This window comes from Telmatherina bonti (genome assembly GCF_933228915.1).
Source record: "Telmatherina bonti genome assembly, chromosome: 2".
NCBI classification, from domain to species: domain Eukaryota; kingdom Metazoa; phylum Chordata; class Actinopteri; order Atheriniformes; family Telmatherinidae; genus Telmatherina; species Telmatherina bonti.
The window spans coordinates 31,353,656-31,375,173 of record NC_136620.1 but is presented as its reverse complement, the minus strand read 5'-3'; the positions used below and the strand labels follow the sequence as shown (position 1 = coordinate 31,375,173).

The 21,518-nt window shown below is 40.0% G+C and overlaps 1 protein-coding gene across 7 annotated transcripts in view; it reads left to right on the top strand.

Moving 5' to 3' along the window:
- The window catches only part of mef2aa (myocyte enhancer factor 2aa), a 60,777-nt gene extending 43,104 nt beyond the window's left edge, over nucleotides 1-17,673 (top strand). For 2 of the 7 annotated variants that reach the window (XM_079252813.1, XM_079252811.1), the window contains 8 exons: nucleotides 4,931-5,062; nucleotides 6,637-6,859; nucleotides 8,089-8,148; nucleotides 12,706-12,890; nucleotides 14,308-14,331; nucleotides 15,804-15,933; nucleotides 16,083-16,206; nucleotides 16,409-17,673. In XM_079252813.1, coding sequence (XP_079108939.1) covers nucleotides 4,931-5,062; nucleotides 6,637-6,859; nucleotides 8,089-8,148; nucleotides 12,706-12,890; nucleotides 14,308-14,331; nucleotides 15,804-15,933; nucleotides 16,083-16,206; nucleotides 16,409-16,745 — 1,215 coding nt within the window. In that variant the 3' untranslated portion in view covers nucleotides 16,746-17,673. Of the gene's footprint in view, nucleotides 1-4,930; nucleotides 5,063-5,129; nucleotides 5,265-6,636; nucleotides 6,860-8,088; nucleotides 8,149-12,705; nucleotides 12,891-14,307; nucleotides 14,332-15,803; nucleotides 15,934-16,082; nucleotides 16,207-16,408 lie in introns of all 7 variants that reach the window. The other 5 variants (XM_079252810.1, XM_079252812.1, XM_079252814.1 and 2 more) reach the window with 3 other exon arrangements.
- The last annotated feature ends 3,845 nt before the right edge of the window (nucleotides 17,674-21,518 follow it).

Sequence of the window (21,518 nt, the reverse complement as noted above, 5' to 3'; positions counted from 1 at the left end):
AGCTTGCCTCCTCCTGCTGGTTTTCCTGTCCACTGAGTATCTAGACAATGGAGTTAACAAAAGGAAGGACGTGAATGCAGTCTCATATCCTGATATCAGTCCACTCTGTAATGTGTAATGATCATGAGATTAAACAAGATATGTCTGGGAATTACAGCAGCTTTCTTATCTAATAGTCCCTTGCTCCCATCTCACAGTATGTGGTGTGAAACGAACGTTCCTGCATTACAGTAACCTAGTGGTGGACCATGGCATATGGAGCATGGAAACAAAACTAAGAGGGCTTTTATTCCCTTTAAATGAAGACTACAGCACCACAGGGGAAAGAGAACATGTTGGTTGTGAAAGTCTCTTTTAAGATGTTATGTAAGAGCAGAAATATTCCTTAGCAGATGAAAGCTTTCCTATATGCCAGCTCCTCATGCCGATTTCCTAGTGCGTTCACACTCAAAGAAGCCCTTTGATAAGCACGTTAAACAGAACAGCCTGGACAATAGTGATGTCATGAGGATTAGCACGCTACCTAGCTTGGTGTAGTGGCAGGCACAACGGCTAATTCACAGCACTGCAGAGTGAGAAGAGCATGGGACCTGGCTGAAATGAGGTGAGGGGTGGCTGCTGCACAACTGCCTGGTAAAATGTACCTTCTATGTACTTAAGGAAAGCCTGGAAAAAACACTACATGGATTAAACATTCATGATGTACTCCATTTTATTACACTAAAAGCTGTTTTGCCATGGATGAACCTGTATGAGGCTTGGTGCACCAGTCACAGATGAGGTGATGCTCCACCAGTAGTGAAAACGACTTAAAGTGTAGCTTTTTGGTATTATTCAGACATAGTGAGAGAGACTATAGAAAGTGCCTCCTCATGTCCTCCTTTCTCATCTACAAAATTCAAGCTCAACTTATATACCAAAGCACTATCCTTTTGCCCTGCCTTCTATTCAAGTACAGTACTGTACAGTACATGAATAAGTTAAACACAGAAAGCTCTCTTGGCACAAGAGAGGGGGGAACATCAATATGAAATGGTTTTTCAAGACTTACAGTGGCAAAGGAAAATGCTCAGGACCATTTCACTGAAAGTACCTCTCAAGAAACAGGTGATGTAGGTGGTTTATGCAACAGTTGAAGTTTTATTTTTAAACCGTGCTTTAAAGAAAATCTATGGTTCAGAATTGAATGTGAAAACGTGATATGATGTTTTGGAGCAGCAGTTGACACACATGATCCATCCAAACTCACTGGCCATTGCATTGACGCAATCGTTTATCTTAATAGGAATGCAAACGTGTGAAGTGGCGCTACTTTTTGCTGTGCTGTAGCCTTCCATTCTGAGCTCACTGCTAACCTGAGGAGGCAATTAATGTGCTGGATGTTTCCCATGGTAACAGCGAGGTTAATAACCAAGGCTCAGATTGAGATGAGAGAGACGTTTTCTTCTGGACAAGAAAGCTTCAAGGCCTCCTGCAGTGGACATTTTTTTTCTTGATTTCTTTTTTAATGTGAAGTTGAATTATCACATAAGCAAACTGGTGGAAATGCATCGGGGCTCTCAAAGACAAAAGTGCCCAGTAGGTTTTGTCGTCAGCCGCTAAGAGCTTCATTTTTATTTGAAGAGCCAAATTTCTATCAATCCAGGTTTGGACTGTACTGAGAAAATAGCAGCTGGCCTTGTTCCCACTCATCTTTGTGAGTCTCTCAAGGCCCTTTCAAGAGATTACACAAGGTTTCTTGTCTATACCCTTTGTGTCCATTTCCTGTTACCAACAGCCCATATCTTTCACAGACATGCCTCTCAAAACCAGCAGTATTCACTTAGGTCCAGCTATACTTTCCAAACCCCACAGTGTGATTCAATGCTGGAAAGCCATCTTCAAGCCACTTTTATTATGTGAGAAATAGAAAACTTTTCCAATTACCATTGGATAGCATGGATGTTTGGAGCAGAATGGCATTGACATATAAGAATTAAGTCAATCTGGTATTAGGTGGGCTTCGGGGCTGCCTCCCGCTATGGTTATGTCTATGCAGGATGGTGTCTGATTGGCCAGGATGGGGAACCAGGTCTTGACAGGTGTTTGGAAGAGGTGCACCTGTTTGGCCATGTGCTTTTTTAGTGATGCGTTTACTGGAAGCTGTGGGAAGCGTCTGTTGGGCACCCAAAAGATGCCAAGTTATTTAAATAAAGTATTACTTCCATGCTTTTACAGGTCATGGATATTAGACACACTTTAAGACAGAAATTATTAACTCTTGCACTGTACATGTGCACACACACAAGTATACATCTGTGGAGAGAAAATATAATACATAAGCCTGCCCTTGAGTGTTGCGTTTTAGTTCCTGCTCACCAACAGTGCTGCTACAACCCCTCCCTAAATGGCTTGGGCCAATGGGTGCGGTGTGCTGAAGACTGGCCAGGGTTGTTGTGAAAGTGGAACAGCCCTACCCGTCTAGTACACCCGTGCCCGACCAGTCCAACCAAAATTCCCATAAGAGTCCCATAATGAGCAGGTTGGAGCTTAAATTTGCAGGTTGAGATCAGATCTTTGGCTCACTGTTGGAGAAAGTGTAGAGTTTAACCCCAGTAAACACAGGCCTTTCAGGACCCTAACTAAAGAGGATTCTTTCAGTAAACAGGAAATGAACCAGCAAGGCGTTTTCTTAGAATGAGAAGAATGCCTCTGCTCTGTACCACACCAAACAGTAATGCGTCTGTGGTACAGCAATGGTCATTCATTATCCAGAGGACTTCTTTCTCTTGGTCTCCTCTGGGCATTGTGGACACTTATGTTTGAAGAGATGTGGGTGTTTTTCTGAACTTCCTTATTTCTGTCACAGCTGACAACAGCGGCACATTTCTGTCTGCACTATGCAGATTAACATTGTTTTTGTGACTTAAAATACACATCCCTGAAAAACATGTACGCTTGTAAATACAGCAAGATGGAGTTAACAGTTAGGGATTTAGCAAAGGAATTCTGGTGAAGTATCATATAAGCATGGCCCAGTTTTAAGGACATGCAACTTTTACTGAGTTTGTGGTGATCAGCTCTTGGTTAGCCACACTGTGTGCACAAACCTAGACGTACTATCACGTTGCTCTCTGAGGATGCAGCAGCTGTAGACCCCCCCCAACACACACACACACACACACACACACACACACACACACACACACACACACACACACACACACACACACACACACACACACACACACACACAACAGTCAGACATTGCACATATACACCACACATACCCACTTGTATAGTTTCTGTTTCTCTGTCATTCACACACTCACACACACACACAGACACATTTTCTTCTTTGCTGGCTGATGACGACCAGAAACAGAGAGTAGGGTCTCATTAGTGTGTGTAGGTTCCTCTTCTTTGGCTCACACTCTGACCCCCACATCCACAGGAGTCAGTGACCTTCCTGTAGAGACGAGGCCTCTGAGGCAACCCACAGACAGGGCAGGGAGACTGCCGTGGACCTGCAGCAGCACGATAGAGGAACCTTGAGAGCCACACATAAATCATGTTTTGATGTACACTTCTTTGATATCACAAGCTGTCATATGCTGTCAGCAAGTCTTGTTAACACAGCTATTCAGAGCTGTAATGAGGAGCAGAGAACAGCCTGTAAGAAAGTGAGCAATTGAGCACAGTCTTGTGTTTATTTGTTTAGTTGAACAACATGTTTTTTTTCCCCCCATGAAGTTAGAATAGTCTCTTTATAATGTCACAACACACAAACCTATGTACTTATGAGCGCTTTCCTTTTATGATAATTGTCCAATTTCATGCTCAAATAAGCAAATTTAACCACATTTGATAATCTATTTTATTCATGCATTAACTTTGATAAGATCCCACGAGTGACAACTATACTGAATTACGCACCGGATGTGCCAACCTCCAGATGGATGGCTTATGAAAACTGACATAATGAAAAATGCAAACACACACACAAAGGGAAGAACAGTAAGAGATGGAGGCAAGTCGGGGATCACAAAGGCAGGAAGAGCAAAAGGAAGGAGACAATATTTAACTTTTCTGGACATTTGTGAAGAATGTTTTTGAGCCTTACGCTGAAGTTTTGCCCTACGTTGCTGTTAAAGTTATTATAAAAAAAAAGGGACTTTAGTTAAAGCAAAGTGATGCACAGATGTTTCAGGTGAATTTTTTTTTCACAAATGAGGATGAGTGGCTTCAAACAAAAGTGCAGTAAAATCAACAGCAAAGTGGATAGCATGCCGAAGTTATTCAGGAAACTCAGAATAAGTCCTCAATAGGGCTCTGACAATATGCTTTTGTCCCAATTCGATTTGATTCCGTATTTTTTGGGTGTCGATTTGATTTAAATTGCGATTCTCACAATTCCTCCATATCACTGATTTTTGTAGATTAAAAACAAAAAAAAATGTGCAAAATTTTTTTGCTTGTCATTTTTCATGATTTCAATTAGGAAAAAACAACACAGTAGTCAAACCATCATTCTGCTGCTATAATGCCCAATAAGACAAGTAAAAAGATCAATGAAACTATAAAAATTACAACATTTTTATAATGGACTGTTTTTATTTATGTGAAAAAAATAGATTTTTTTTTAACAAAAAAAACTTTTTTTTAAAATTGTCAAGCAAAAACTCTTGATATTCAATTTTTCTATTCAATTTTCCCACCCCTAGTCTTCAAACTACCTATATGAAGTCCAAAACCTGCGCATGTAAAAATATCAGGCCTCTGTTGAGGGTGGTCAAACCATCTACGGTATGGCTTTAGCTCTGCAGAAAAAATTGGATAAAGCTGCATCCAAAGAGCTGAAAACCTTTGCAGTACTGTTATTGACAAACAGCAAAAACACAGCTCCATATCCTGTATTCTGTGTCTTTTCAAATGTGCAATTTCATTTCAGAAATTGAGAAACAAAGGCCATAATGACTGTGCTAGTCCTGATCCTGATGACTGTTTTGGGCACAGCCCCCTCATGGACGACCATTTCAGCAAACTAAGCGAAGACAGTGATTTAATGTACAAGCGCTGTGGTGTAAGTACTTCCTTTGTCCCCTGCTATTTTGTGTTGATTCCTGTCTTTATGTTGATGTTCACTACAGGCGCTTAACAAGAAAGAACACAGAGGTTGTGATAGCCCGGACCCCGATGCCTCATATGTCCTCACTCCTCACACAGAAGAAAAGTATAAAAAAATTAATGAGGAGTTTGATAATATGATGAGAAATCATAAAATCGTAAGTACTGTAAATGCAATGTTCTTGCTTGGCTTTGTGGCACAAAGGGTTTTTAGCTTTTATTTATTTTTTTCATCATTTCATTTAACTTTTTTCCTCTTTACGTTACTCCTCCAGAATCTTTGTTAACTTTTTTTTTCAGAGCTGCACTCCCTGAATGCCCCCCTTTTACTGGGTGTGCATTGGTTTCTTTTGTTGATTTGTTTTGCAGCTGATACTTTGACACACCCTGAAAAGATCACATTTCATTAACAGGTTAAATGTTGCATGCTTCTGTTAGAAAGATTACACCCTATTATCGCTGTGATGTTTGTCATAAATTAAAGTGCAGACACTCTTTTAACATATAACACACAGAATGTACTTTGAGTAATAATCACAGATTCTTTTGTGTAGGTTTGCTTTTCTCTACTGCAAACATAATGTGTTTTTTTTCTTTTAATTCCTTGTTAATGTAACATTTTCTTTAAAACTGTATTTAAAAAAAACAAACAAACATTCAAATGACAGCTTTTTAGAGCAACTGCGTTCTTATTTCACATCTTCCTTCTCCTTTATCACACTGGCTACCCTTCAAAAAAATGTTACAGACCTTTTGTGATCTTATCATGTGTGACTGTATATGAATTGTGCAAGAACCTATGCTTACTAAGCAGATGTTTTGTCTGTTGCCCTGACATGAAGAAACATCACTTTGCCATTAACCAACTAATGACAATGCCCGACTGGCCTACTGGATGATGCCATGATGAAACGCTCTCACTGCTACCTGTTGTTCTCACTTAATGCTTTGTGCAGTCAGCACTTTGGAGGCAGGTGTAAATAAGATATGATTCGCATAGTTGTAGCTCTGTAACAACACTGGCTTCTGTTGTGCTGAGAAATACATAGCAGTATGGTGTTTTTTAAAGGGCAGAAATACATCCGCAGTGCTGACTGCAGCAATGCCAGTGATCACCTGAATGCATGTTTTGGTTTTTCTTATTTTCTTTGTGTTTATTGTATGCTGTGTATTACTAAAGATGCATAAATACTCTGTAATGACTGATTTTTATGTAGTTTTTCGACGGATACTGGATATTATATCATCAAATTATATATTGTATATAATTTGACTACATGATATCCAGTATTCCCACATTTTATCATTATATAAGGCTTTGTGTAAATAATCTGTCATGATTAAAACTGTTTCTTTTAAGTTCTTTAATGTGCTTTGTTTTCGAAAATTGTGTAAATTTATGACATTGTTAAAACTAACTGTGATTGGATACTCGTTGTGAATGATGCAATGATAACCAACAGATTCATCAGAGCTTGGATTCTGAGTGCATTGTGATTAAATATTTATGTGTTTGTCTTCCTCTTCTAGCCTACAGGATTGCCCCACCAGAACTTCTCCATGCATGTGGCAGTGCCTGTGTCCAATCCTAATGCCATGTACCAAGCAGGAGGGAATCTGGGCAGCCAGGCCTTGGCAGCAGCCACAGCCTCTCTGAGTGAGAGTGGGATGCTGTCCCTTCCGCAGGCCTCTCTGCACAGGAATGTTGGCTCCAGTGGAGGCTCTCAGAGGCCCACCAGCGCAGGCAGTGCAGGTTAGTGGACAACAACCTCAGACAATTTGTCGAAGTTGTGGATGGAGTGCTGATTACAGCTGCAAATGTTGTTTTTTCTCTCTCAATGCTGTTGCTGGTTGTTACATGGTCAGAAAGTTGTTATTCAGCAGATTCAGCAGATTGATGCAGCTCTCATGTCTGTGTTAAAGATGGAGTTCAGCATAAACATTGGGAATCAGGCAAAAAGAGCCAACATGGATCTAAAATAAAAGCCGTCTAACACTCTTCATTTTGTGTCATAAATGAGATATGCTGTGTTAATTAGTGAGGTGTGGTTCGACAGATTTATGCCTAGCCACACAGGCTAGCTCTTTGCTCAAATCCTCATATTTCACAATCAACCTCATACACATGGATATGGGTTTGGTCTCAGTTTCCACTGTGCAAGAAACTATGGTGTTGTCTCTGTTGCAAAAAAGTGCTTTCAGTCTTGGTCCAAAATGGCCTGGATGTAAGGGAACTGATATCAAGTCATGTCACACCAACACCCTTTAAATGGTGTTTGTGTGATAAATTTCTTCACACCCTCTAAAATGCTCATCATCACACCTTTTACTGTATCAGCGTTGTGGAGAAATGATGTCAGATACATGAGTGCTTGTATGACTGATCTGACTCAGTCAGTCCAGATGGCTTTGTCAACAGCATACACACAGCATACAATGGAAATACATGCCGCAAGGTGCAAAATGCCTCATTCATTTTAACCGCATATCAAAACTGCCTGGCACTTACCCATTCACAGAGGTGGAGTGTGTGTGTGTGTGTGCGCAAAGAACTTCTATTGTTTTTCTTTGTTTCTCTTTTCATCTCACCTTAATATATTCTAAAAACTTAAAACATATTCCGGTGGAGTGATTATTTATGTGCGTTTCATCGAACAGTAAAATGTTCAGGGGCTCAGATGAATGCCAGCGTTCCCGGTACACGAATAACTGCTTACTGAAGGTGCATCCTCATAGAGGAGAGCTGCGCTCACCAGCTAAAGTACCCTGAACAGGCCCAACATGCTGACACTGCTTTCTTTAATCCCATATTTAAAAGTTTTCTCACCATGAGGACACCGTTGGCGCACACGCCACCCTTTCGTGTGCTATGAAGACAGATCTGCTTGACATTTTCATGTCTGGTCTGGCATGCCCATCACACTCTGCTAGCTTGCAGAAGGATGCAGATGGTTAATCATATCACTCTGTGCATCTCATTAGGTGGCATGCTGGATACCACAGACCTTTCAGTGCCAAGTGGTGCGGGCCCCAGCCCAGCGGGTAAGTCTTCCCGGAGAGATTCATTAGTTGTGTGTAGCTCTGCCCAATAGACCTCCTGCTTAGTGCACGAGCTGGATACTTGCGTATCTATTTGTGATTGCTTCAAGACCGTTGCCACTATTGCTGACTGATAATACATTGGCCTGACAGCTGTCCTCTCAGCAGGGGAAATTTATGATATTCTTTTAAAATAAATTTTTTCAGACATGGGAAATGGCTTAATCGCAAGCGAACAGTCAGTCATGTCTCTGTACTGAGTAGGTCAATAGCTTCCCCACTGACAGGTAAATAAACACAGCCCCCCCCCATAAAACTGGTCACATCTTTATAGTTCTCCCTCGTCCTGTTTCCTTCCTTCCATTGACAGGTGCATCTGTCCCCCCTCCCACTACCCTGGCAGCCCTTATAAGGCTGGAGAGGGTCGGTAAGATGCCTAGACCAGCATAACCCTTTAGGTATTCAGGCCATGTCATCCCGCTAAGTCCTCGGTACACAATGACCGGACTGGCTGTCATGGCTGTAATGTGCTGTGTGAGTAGTGGAGGCAGGTGGAGTTTAACTCTTTCCTTTTCTCTCAGCATGTTGCCCTCCGTACGTTATTTCTAGTAGAAAGCAGCACGCTCATCCAAATCAGGATGACGTCCGTGGAGAAAAACAATTTGAGATGAAAATATGAAACTTTCTAAATAATTTGATTGGACATTGATGGAAAGCATAAAGACCACCTCGGAGTACTGGCAGTACTGGATTAGTTTTAGGTTTGGGTGTGGTGTCGAGTTGATGCAGAGTCCCTGCCACGGGGTGTCAGCTTTTGGCAAAGTGTGAGCAAGCTGCAGCTGTTGTTTGTACCAAGTGTTCTGAAGAGCAGTGACTACAAGGAAGACTAACCGCTTCAACCCTGATGTCAGATGACCATTCCTGACATAGTTATGATTTTTCACAAGTTGCAGTTATGACCACAGCGGAGGCATTTCAAAGTGGCCAGATGGAAGAAGTGTCTTATGATATCAGTTCAACAGTGTCACCACTGACAGAAGAATATGAGCATTAAAAAAAGGAGAAACTTTCTTTTTCCACACACGAGTTCTGTTTTGTAATTGTTGCTTCAGTTGCAGGATCGAGTTTGTTTATTAGGTGTTTGCGTCAATTTCCCTACAAATAAGTACACATCCATGAGCTTTGTTGGCAACATTTGCTGGCCAACAGTTTTTTGTTTTTTTCTTTTGTTATTTTCTATTAAATAAGCCATCTGTTGCTCTTGTCTCCGGTTGAGATAATGGCTTTATAACAACTAATAACCTTTAAAAACAAAACAACCCAGCTTTAAGGCTCAATTACAGGGTACTGTCTGTAGTTCTACAATGCATCCTTTCTCCTATTGACTCATACAATCACACCTAATTACATGTTCTGGTCCTTGACTGGTGAGAAGGTTGTGGTGAAAAGGAAGATTTATGCAAGTCTTCTCTGTGATGAAACTTGACTGCAGACTTTTATATTTACAAAGCATGTTTGGATGTTTAGCATCAGTTTATAGATGAGACATTACAGGAGCAGATAGGAAAACCTATTTTTATTTATCCAAATTTTGTTTTATTCATATGTATATTTATATGTATATTTAAACATGTTTTATTTTTATTGAGAGACACAAATTAGAGCCCAGATTTAGTCTTCTTAAATCCACCCATAGATGTGTGTATTTGTATATTAATTTGGGAGTCATTGATTTACTTCTGTTTATTTCTTTTTATTTATAGTCATTTTCTTATGCTTGAACCAAACATGTCAGGTACGATAAGTCAGTGTATTCTCTTTCTCTGAACTTAAAATGAAAATTGAATGTTTTGGTTGTAAACCTAAGGCCTTATGTAATCCCCCTTTCCAGACTGTGTTAATAATTCAGGACAATGAAGAGAAGCCAAACAGCTTTCAGTGTGCACAGGTTTCAGTCACAGAGGATTTACAGGCACAACCAGTCTGTGAGAGAAGCCTGAATTCAAAATGAAGGCAGACAACAACAAAAAAAAAGCCGGGTGAAATACCCCATCAAAAAGTCTTTACTTGTGGCTGTGATCTGGTCTCAGAATTAACCTTGTGGTCTAAGTATTTGCTCCGGCATGTGTTCCCTGCCTTTCACTCATTTGAAAGAATTGTTTGATTCACTCATCATCAGATATCTCAAGTCATGATCAGAGGAACATTCCACAGACAAGCAAGTCAAATCTATGTCAGTCAGAAAACACAGTTATTGAAATACTTGATGAGAAAACGGTACATGTACTAGCATCCACAGTGAGCAGTGATAAAATACTGTGACAGTATACTAGTACTGTTGGAATATTTCTCTGAAAAGCACAAAGTGGCACAGAAAGAGAAGTAATAAAAAGTTGCCTTTCATGAAATTCTCCATCAGCCAATAAGAAGACGTTAATATTAAGCTATTTTACTTTAAGTGGAATTTTGAATCAAAAGAGTAAAGTCACAAAATCACTTAAGTTGTGATGAAATAATGTCATTTTTTAATGTATTTTCCTAAAGGTAAAAAAGACAAATACATAAATGAATAAATAAATTAATAAATGCAAATTTATGTAAATGAGTGACCCATTCGGTCAAAATACAAGGAAATACATTTCTCTTTAAAACTTTGTTTGATATAAACTTTTTGCATGTCTTTGTGAATTTTATTTTATTAAATATTGAAAATTAACTGGCGCAACTAACTTGATATGATGTGAATGCATCATTTATAGCACGTGTACCAATGTTACAAATCACAACAACAATGGAGAGCGGTTGTGACTCGAGAGGCAGGAGAGGTCCTATACTAATGACAGGGATGGTGGTTCCGTCCTGTAAGTCAAAGTGTCTGTTGTGAAAACATCTCATTTGACATCCCTTTTCTTGTTTTCCTCAACAACAACTGTTTGTATTAAACAGACTTCTGTTTCTAAAAAAAAAAAAAGCTTCTCAAGTTGTAATCAGGCAGGTCAAGTCTTTATATGCCAAATTGCCACAATGCTGCTCATTCCTTTACATGAAATTCTATTTGCACTAACTTCTTATTCCCACCGAATGACATCCTGGCTGCTTTTAATCAGGCTTGCTATTTTTGGGGCCTTGGACATTTACTCTGCTAATTCTGTAAACACTGTTTTCTTGCAGCAGCCAAGTCTTGTGTGATCAAAGCCAGAGCTGATGGCGATAGCTGCTTGTACACACTGTTGATTCAGCTGTAAGATACTATTGTCGGCTACATAACTGTTTATTTGACCATGAATTGTTGCTCTCCTTATCTGTAGTCAGCGAGGCTATTGTTCCATTATGTTCCTACACAAGAGCCTCCTCGTTGTGCACTCACTTTGTGTTTCACTGGGGTCCACTGAACACAATAGAGAAGCGAGCAACTTGTTGAAGTGTTACTGATCTGTTGATGCTGTGCTAGATACCATTAATCCTTTCTTCTACTTGTTTTCAGGATTTAAACCTGTTTGGTTTTTTGCTTCATGTAAAGATTCCACTCAGACTTACATTAAGTGAATGCAGCCTAAAATCCAAGTGCACTTCAAATATTACTTTTGTTTTATTGTTGTTTCCATAAAAAAATCACTGTCCTGTTTTTTATTAGATTGCATTTCTACAGATCCCACTGCAGACCTTCTGCAGATGAGTCATACAGTATTTTGCAGCCGAAAAATAATGTACTGTAGGTTTACAAAAACAGGAAGAATTAATGTGCTATGAAACTTTTTTTTTTTCTTTTTTAAATGACAGAAGTTGCGAACTAAGTCGATGCAGGCAGCAGCGCTGTAACAAGCTGTCATAGTTGATTTTTGACACCATGGTTTTGTTCCTGAATTGATTGTTTGAACTGACAAGAAATCAGCTTCCTACTTTCAAAAAGGCACATGTACTTGATGTGTTTGCTCAAATACAGCATGGTTGATGCTCAAAACATGGAGCCCCATCTGAAAACTGCACAGACATGTTTCAACAATTGTCGACCTGTAACATTTACGTGCACACATTAACGACATTCACCCTTTTTGTGCGAAGAATGGGGAGGGGGGGTATTTTTTTATAATAAACTATCTGTATTTATACATATTGAAAAAAGGAAATGACTAATGACCATAGATACCAAGGTGTGAATGCTGGGAGGAGAGTCTTGCACTTTGCCTGTGTTTGTTCAAAAAGTGTTAAAAATGGCGTTCGAATGTAATGGTTTCTCAGTGGTTTCTTTTGAGCAGTCACAGTACATTTATCTGTGAACTGCTTCCCTTCCCAAGATATAAAGAACTGCCTTTGATGTGATCATTCACAATAAAAAATAAAGGGCTCATCAATTTTTAAATGGACGTTTTATTTTTGCAAATGTGCAGGATAATTATCTGAGTCGATTAAAACTTCCCAGAGGGCAGAAAACATTTAATGCTGCGTGCTGCAGCAAGCTGGAAGACAACACGGCGTGAGGGGTTTGCTTGATGACTGGGAGTGTTGTTGGTCACAGTCCATGGTTTGATGATGTGTTTCTGTTGCTGTGTAACTCTGCAGGGAATGGTTTTGTTAACCCCAGGGGCTCACCGGGCCTCCTCAGCACTCCCAGCGGCAATGGCCTCGGTAAAGTCATGCCCACCAAGTCTCCGCCACCTCCTGGAGGGAACATGGGGATGGGAGGCCGCAAGCCAGACCTTAGGGTTGTTATCCCTCCATCAAGCAAAGGGATGATGCCCCCACTGGTGAGTACCATGCACACCAGTGCACAGAAGTATCACCAGCCTGGGGACCTTTGAATGTCTCTGCTGCGGGGCATAGCAGAGCTTTGTTCTGACTTTTTTTTTTTTTTCATAAAGACTTTCAATGCAGAATATGTCTTGCAGGATTTTGCATTGTGTGCAAGAGAGGTTGTCACACCACAATGTTTAGCCGCAAAAACATCTGTGTCTGAGCAACGCTCCTCTTGAGTTGTGATCTGAGGACTGAGCCAAGAATCTGGCGAAACCTTCCCTCTGTGATTCACGTTTAAAGCGAGGCCTCCTTTAGCTGCTGTTACAAAGCACCCTCACCACAGCTCATACCTGAGGCTACAGTGGACTCGCCATCTATAAATCAACTTAGAAGAAAAACACACACACACACAATGAAGGTGAGAACCTTTAGACAACAGCTAACAAATACATGGTTTCCAGTTTAGTGTGTCGCTTGTGGCATCGGAGACAACTTTCAGCTTAGAAAAATGACTTTGTTTTGTAAATAAACCTCAGCTTGATGTTGGCGCTTCTCCTTTGCTCAGCCTCAGCTTGCCTTGGACCAGTGTTTAAAGAATTCTGTGCTACCACGTTTTTCCATTTGGAATGTATGTAGACCGGGACAGGTTGCATTACAGGAGGTCTGGAAGAGGTTAGCCCATGGCTGGAGGTCGGTTCAGGCCTTTTTGAGCAGGGGAAGGCATTGGAGGGTGCTGGCTGTGGCAGGTCTGCAGACGGCCTGTCATTAGGCCATAATGGTATTAAATTAATCACATCTCAGTGTGACAGAGTGTAGATGAAGACTTAATCAGGGGCCCAGGGTGTAAGCCAGATAATATCTTGTCGCCCTTGTCGTGTCTTCCCTCTGCTATTGATTGAGTGTGGGTATTAAGAGCCCTGGCCTGGTCGCAGTATGTCCCACAGCACAGAAAGATGGAAAATGTGCTTCTCATTCCTCCTTTCAGCCCAGGGAGGATTCAGATTGCACAGTGCTTTGCAGCCAGTGTTAAAGAATGGTCTTTGTCTGTAGTTTCAGATTATTACGAATTTATCAATCACAGTGTTCGTCCGTGTCCTGTAAAGTATCTATATTATCCTGAAATTAATGAAGACAAAGAAAAAGACAAAAAAAAAAAAAACTAATGAAGTGACAATCTAAGAGCTTTTTAGCTCAACAAAACCATTCATATTCACTTAAAGTTAGAAGATTGTGGCCACGTACTTAAATGTTAAATAAAATGAAGTCAAAGAGGATTTTACAAGGCCTGCTGAACGCATCAGCTGTTTAATATTAGTTATTGTACCGTCTATGATTAAATCTTACAAGGAATCACTTTTTCCCACAAAACGATTTAACGTCCAGCCTCTTCCTCTTTGTAACTTTCTTCTTTTCTTCTGTTGAGGGCAGTCGGAGGAGGAGGAAATGGATTTGGTGAGTTTTGACAAATGCCTGGGCACATGGCTGAAATGCGAGCGTGCTTCCGGGAATGACAGATGCTATACTGATGGGAGTACTCAAACCGATGACAGTCTGCATAAAAGAAATCCAGAAAACAAAGCGATGTGTCACTGCATGTTTTGGGTTTGGCTTGTGAAAACCGCCTTGGCCCCTTTAAATTGGCTCTTCTATCCCGAACACGTAAATGTTAGTCGCTACCACCAGGGGTGTCGGTGCGTGTAAGCGTGTCTATGAAAGAGCAAATCAGTGATAAATTCTTGTTAAACAGTTATCCTGCCGTCACAGTTCATGTTCAACCGGAGTGATGAGTAAAATATAAATGTTTATATATATTTCTTTTCTGGAGGGAGAGAATATGACATCATCCTAAATGAAATCATTCTGAGATACTCAGGTTTGGTGAAGTCATCTGGCTGGATAGTCCTGGAACAATTCTAGGAAGCCGTCAACATCATGATGCAATACAGCTTCAAACGTAACCGCTGGCAGCTGCACATATGTTTGTCACATTACATGCTGAGGATTTGTTGTAGTATTGTTCTCAACTACAGCATGTCTGCTTTTGATTATTAGACTGTGGATGCATTTGTAGCTCAAAGCAAAGTTTTCTGCATGACCACACCAAGCTGTGTAGGTGTGTTTGTGTGGATTGCATGCCACTCACTGCACTGAAAACCACTGGAGCTCTGCTGTGCGTCACTCTGGGAATTGAAATGTGTCATTTACGTTATCCTTCTACACACTTGATTGGCCGTTTTGAGTGTTAAAGTCATCCCAAGTATCACATTGAATGTTGTTATACTGAATGTTTATTTGATGGGTCATCTTCAGGGGGGTTGTCCCATTACAGGTGGCCTCACTCCTCTGAGCTGTTTCATAAAATAGTGTCTTTCTCTATGTCTAACATAGTTAGAAAGCATTTAGCATAGACTAGTGTTTTTCCCTGACTGTGGTTATCCAGCTACATAATTGAAAGAAAGGTAAAGAAAAAGAAACTTGTATATTAATTTACATAATTATATTTTAGCTATTACCCTTAGACTGGTTTTTTTTGTGACAAACGAACTAGTCAGTGTTTCAGGGTTTTATTTATCATTTCAGCAGTTACTTATTGAAATGCGGTAATCAATAATATATTAAATAATTTTTTGTAAAAGAAAAATCTACAGTCTAATACATTTTGGGTTTTAAAATAATGAACTTCATTCATTTAAGTCAGTAATGAGGTAGAAAAAGCTCAATATTCTCTGTCATGCAGTTATACTGCCACCTTGTGGCTTCTTTCACTCTAAGTACACAACTAATACATGTGAAACCAAATGAAAATGTTTTGTTAGCTTTACTGTCATTGTAATTTATTAGAAAAAAAAACATATATATCTTTGAGAATATCATGTTTTAGGTTTATATAGTTACTATGTTGTTTTTGTGTGTGTGTTTTTCAGAACACCCAGAGGACAAGCAGTTCCCAGTCCACACAGCCGCTTGCCACTCCCGTAGTGTCTATTACCACCCCCAGCTTACACTCACAGGGCCTGGTCTACTCAGGCATGCCCACCTCCTACAATCCTGCTGGTAAGTCTGGACCTGCTCCCCCCCCTCCCCGGGCTGAAAACAGCCTCCTGAGCTGGGGCCGTTTGTAGGACATGCTGTTGGTTCCTGCTCTTTTCTCGGTACCACGCGGTGCTGCAAGTGAAATGTGTGTGGTTGCTTTGTTTTTACAGAGTACTCCCTGAGCAGTGCAGAGATCTCCTCCCTGCAGGGCTTCAGCTCTCCTGGGCTTTCACTGGGCTCCATGTCGGCATGGCAACAGCATCAACTGGGCCAGGCAGCTCTTAATTCTTTGGTGTGAGTAACACACTTACAAACAAAGGCACACTCTCCAGATGCCCGCACATAAAAGCAACACCCACAGTGCTCTGTGATATCATGCTGAATCACACATCTACATATTCCCGGCTTGTTTGCTCTTCACGTTGGTTGTTTGCTTTTTTTTTTTTTTTTTTTTTTTTAATCTCAACACACAATATTTTGCCTTTCCCTGCTGCAGTGGTGGAGGTCATTTATCTCAGGGCTCCAACCTCTCCATCAGCACCAACCAGAGCGTAAACATCAAGTCTGAGCCCATTTCTCCACCACGGGAGCGAGTCACCCCGTCTGGCTTCCCCCCGCAACAACCGCAACAAGGGTCCAGCCGGCACGAAGTTCTGGGACGTTCACCTGCTGACAGCCTCAGCTCGTCTTGTAGCTCATATGACGGGAGCGACCGCGAAGACCACCGGCCAGACTTCCACGCCCCACTGGGACTTGGAAGACCTCCTGCTGGCTCTGAAGACAGAGCGAGCCCATCGGTCAAGCGCTTGCGCATGGACACGTGGGTGACATAAGTCCTGATCAAGCCTCCAGTCACCAGCCAGTCAGAGCGAGGGAGGGGTTAGGCATGGAGAAAAGAGGGGGATCAAAAGCCCTTAAAGCTATCAATAAGATATTAATATTCAACTCCATTTCAATTTGTCAGACTGAGATGTAATGTTATAAGACGTGTCAGGACGTATTTAAAGTAAATTCTCAAACCGTTTCAGGAAGATGGGAAAAAAATATCAGTTGGCTGGACTGAATAATGTGCACAAGCAGGTGGTATCAGGTACTTGGTGCATTTCAGATGGCGTCTGCAAAGGAAAGATGTTCAAAGAAAAATTGTTAAACAATAGGGGATAGATTATTGTAGTCACTGGTCTAGTCAGACACGTGTAGTTGCTGTTTTGCTGTTGTGCTCGCAAGTTTGCAACAATCAGAGAAAGTTGTGCTGCTTTCAGGCTGAGGAAACTCTCAATACATATGATGCACAATGCATAAACTATCTTTCAAACAATGCTGTAACCACACGCCACCTTTATTTCAAATGGCCTCTTGTGTATTGATCAGGAGACACGGAGCACATGCAGAATTTTGATAAGACAGTAAACAACCACAGCAGTTCGAACTACTGTAGTGAACACAAAAGTATAAAATGTGGGAGGTAAAAGCAAATTCACATCAAATTTTATTGCAATAATGCCATTCTATTCATTTTATAATTTAAAAGAGTAGGTTATAAATACGCAATTAAGTTAAAGTGATCCTGCCCAGTTGAGCTGGTGAGAAAGTCAACATGTTCACTTTTTTGTGTAACAGTTCATCAGTAATATAAGCCAAAGCTGTTTTTTGTGTTGTTTTGTACAGTTGCTATTATTTCCTAACAGTTCACTCAAACGCACCCTTTCTTTCATCCTAGTTTCTTTTTTTTATTTTATTGTTCTTTATTCAAATGTAAAATCATGTAAACCAGATCTTGAATCGATATCTAAAGCCATGAACATTTGCTCTTCTGTTTGTACAATTGAAAATTTGAGCCAAACATCGTTTTTTTGTTGTGTAAATAGCAACTTTAATATATATTAGCAGGGGGGTGAGTACATGCTCAGTGCACTGTATGATCGCCGTTTTCAAGAAAAGTATATTTTTGTGGTTTACAGCCAAGTTTACAAGAGTGGACCCTTGGAATTCAGATAATTCACTGGTCGATACTATTTTCTTTAGTCTCTTTTAAACTGAATTGTCCCCATAACCTCCCACGTGTTTCAGTTGCAGATGGTGGATTTGTTTTGTCTTTATGAACAGTGATTGTTTACTGGACACTGTAACGACAATGCAATGAGGTCGACGTTCCACTATTTTCATGTTTTCTGAAGGATGATCACAAGGTTAGGGGAAATAAGGTTTATTCCCACCTATTGTGTTTGCTGCACACCAGCAGGTGCTGAATACACTGCCACCATTCATATCCAAGGTCCTGGCCCCACATTGGAGAATAATCTATTGTTATAGCAACTCAAAGACATGCCATCTTTAAAATACTCCACTAACATGCTGCTGACTCATGGAATTTAAGCAGAAGACGAACCTTGTAGAGTGGCTGCTGACCTTAAGGCAAAACCAATCATTTGCCCAATGCGTGGTTGTAAATATCACACTTTTAAATGAATCATTTTTTCCGTCATTGGCTTCAGAAAGTTTATCACATATCCATGTCCCTGTAGTGAGCGTGCTGTGGTCCTGCAGTCTGAACCTTAGAAGAAAGGAAAAGTGAAAATCATCCAACGGCATTGAAGCCAAGTACAGCCAAGCTGTTACAGCATGAGTCTGATGCCTGTGTTGTTACACTGTAGAGGACAGGAAGAAAAAAAAAAAGGGGGGGCTTGTTTGATTTCACTGTCATGACAGACATAAATCATTCAGCAGTGAAATCATAACACAACACACTGAGTTCAGTTTCACTGCTGAGATGCACGCATTTGAATGAGAATCTTGCTGTGTGACAAAGACATTGCTTTGCATTTGCCACGGCATATCTTGTGTGTGTTTATGACTTATGCCACCCCATCATAATTTCCATAGCAGTTCTCTATGCACTTCTAATCCCAGCTCACATAAAATATAAATACGATGTCACTACAAGTCATATTTGGTCTGCAGTCCATCAGGAAGATAATGTCCGACTGTTAGCCTGTAATTCAGAAGTGCCACAGGTGGAAGTTGCTGGACTACAATTTTTATACATTGCAGTTCAGTAATTTGTTTGGGCCACCTCCTCATATATATTGATAGACATACTGAACATAATGTATAGCAGTCCAGATTATTATCCAGTTTAACATAGCAGGGGAAAATAGCAATAATAAATGACTACAACACAAATTGTCAACCTGTTTTGGCAGCATCACCTCGTAGTTGAGCACATATTTTAGCACTTGATAACATATCAGGGAATTTTGTAGTTGCTCTGTCAATATGCACAGTTAGCAAATGCCTTATCCCAAAGAGTAATTGCACCACTTTTATTTTCTCTCAGTTAAATACAAAAAGAAAGAAAAAAAGAGACAATGCAGATATGACTCAGACATGACCAGACCTGCCTCCTCACAGAATGGACTCACACAAGACAATGCATGGTGAATGCTCTGCAGTAAGCTTTGCTCCTTTGGTCCATGTCCAAATTGTGCACAACTGATGAATGTGAAAGGAAAATGGTAATCGATGAACCTCTGTAGAGGACTTTCTTCACTTTGCTGTGCAAGAATACACTGCTTTGCTTCATGGCTTTTATAAACAGAACTACGTGTTTGGTAAGTGTTTGTAGTTGATAGTTCACTTAATTAAAAGAAGCTGTTTTCGGTTTGAATGCTCAGACCGTTTGGCGGCACAAGCTGGACTTTGTTGCCAATAATGATTTTTTTTGTTTTTGTTTCAAAATCAAATAGATTTTAAGTTAATCTGCATTTTATTTCCCTTGAATGTGTTATTTTCTTTTCGACATACAATAAATATTCAAGTGAACTTTTTATTAAACGATTAAGATACTATGCTAGATGTTGTACAAAATTTGTATTCTACACAAAAGTACAAATATTGGCTTTGAAATGTGTAATTTAGTTTATCTCTCTTATTCTGTATAAAATGAAGTAAACAACTCTTTCATAGAATTTGTTCTCCTGTGAAGTCCCAAACAGTAGAAACTGTCAACTTTATTAAACACCTCAGTGTATGCTCAGTCTGAAGTCTACTCATCTTTGAATGAAATGCAACTTTTCACTTGTTTGTTTTTTTACCTAACAAATCAGTAAAGTGGAGCCCTCCCTTATCAAAGTGATATAAAATTAAAAACATGGCCGTTGTTTTCTGTGTTTGGTCATATTAGGGTGTTACAAATGTTTTATTATCAAATCTTAACCCCCCCCCCCTGTTATGTTAGGATCAAATCAAGCATCATAACCTAGCTATTGTTTTTTATTTCCAGTCTCCATGAGCTAAATGTTGGGATTGTGCTAGCCTGTGAACAGAGGAATAACAGGAACATAACAATATGTTATTTTAAAAATTTATGTTAATGAAATCATTAAATATTTAGATGGGAAAAAAATTAAGAGTGGAACAAGATTTTTAACTGAAGATGTACAATAACTACTTATAAAGTTAACCTGAACAGGAGCAATACTTATAAAAGTCAAGTACATTCAGACTTTTTAAAGCTGATTACACTAAAGGCAGCAGCACTTGTTCAAACTTCATTCTTATTTATAACATTATCCAACATGAATGTTTACTTAAGAACAGAAGATGACAATAAAACAAACCATAAAGAGGGACACAACTGACACCTGCTGGCAAACTACAGCATTTTCCCCCCGAGATTTAGCAGATGACGGTGCAGTTGAACTGCCCCGCCAGCAGGTGGCACTGTGGCACAACAAAGTACTGGGTCGCTGAGCTGTTTGGTCCTTTTTGTCATGTGCATTTCATTACATATGAAAGATGTTCCTCTTCTTGTGATCTGGTAAAAAAAAAATAATGTTCAGTCTGCATTATTAAGCCTATTAATTGTGTTGATGAGCTATTTAGAAATATGGCCTGAACCTTGACTGAAGTACAGTCATTCATTTGTTATTAGATTAAAAACAACAACAACAACAACAAAAACAAACAAACAAACAAAAAAAAACTGGTGGAGAAATTCTTAAAGTAATTTCAAATAAAGTAAAAAAAATCTTTATCAAAAAATGTATATCTATTTGTATAACTTACAATTAAGTATTATTTAAATTCATCTTATAATTTTATTCTGTTATTTATCCACACATCCAGTGTGAAGGCCAACAAAAGTTTACATTCGCTTGTTTCAGTTTTTTTTTTAGAAAGCCTCAGAAATGGTTGTCATTAACACATCATAGAAACATTCTTTGTTTTTCTTTGGAGGTGTGGGCATTGTCACAACTACTCTTAATACGCAAGTGGCCCTGGATTGCATTGAACAACATTGCCCAACACCAAACACTCTTTAGAATGAAGTGTTTTCCACATACACCCCTCTTCACCTTTAAAGGGGTTGATTGGTATGGCCCCTTGTGGAGGAATAACCTTTGTGTCAGTGCTTAGCAGGCGATAAAGAGATCTTGAAGCAGTCTGGCATCGCACCTCTTCTCCAACTAACAATGGTCATCGTGGTAGGTAAGGGTTTCTGAGTGGAGGACAAGGTGCCCTGCGAGGTCTCTGTATGAAGCCCTCCTGTTCCAGAGGTCAAGGAGACACAGACAACTGTTTTAAGTTTTTCATGAAGAACTCAC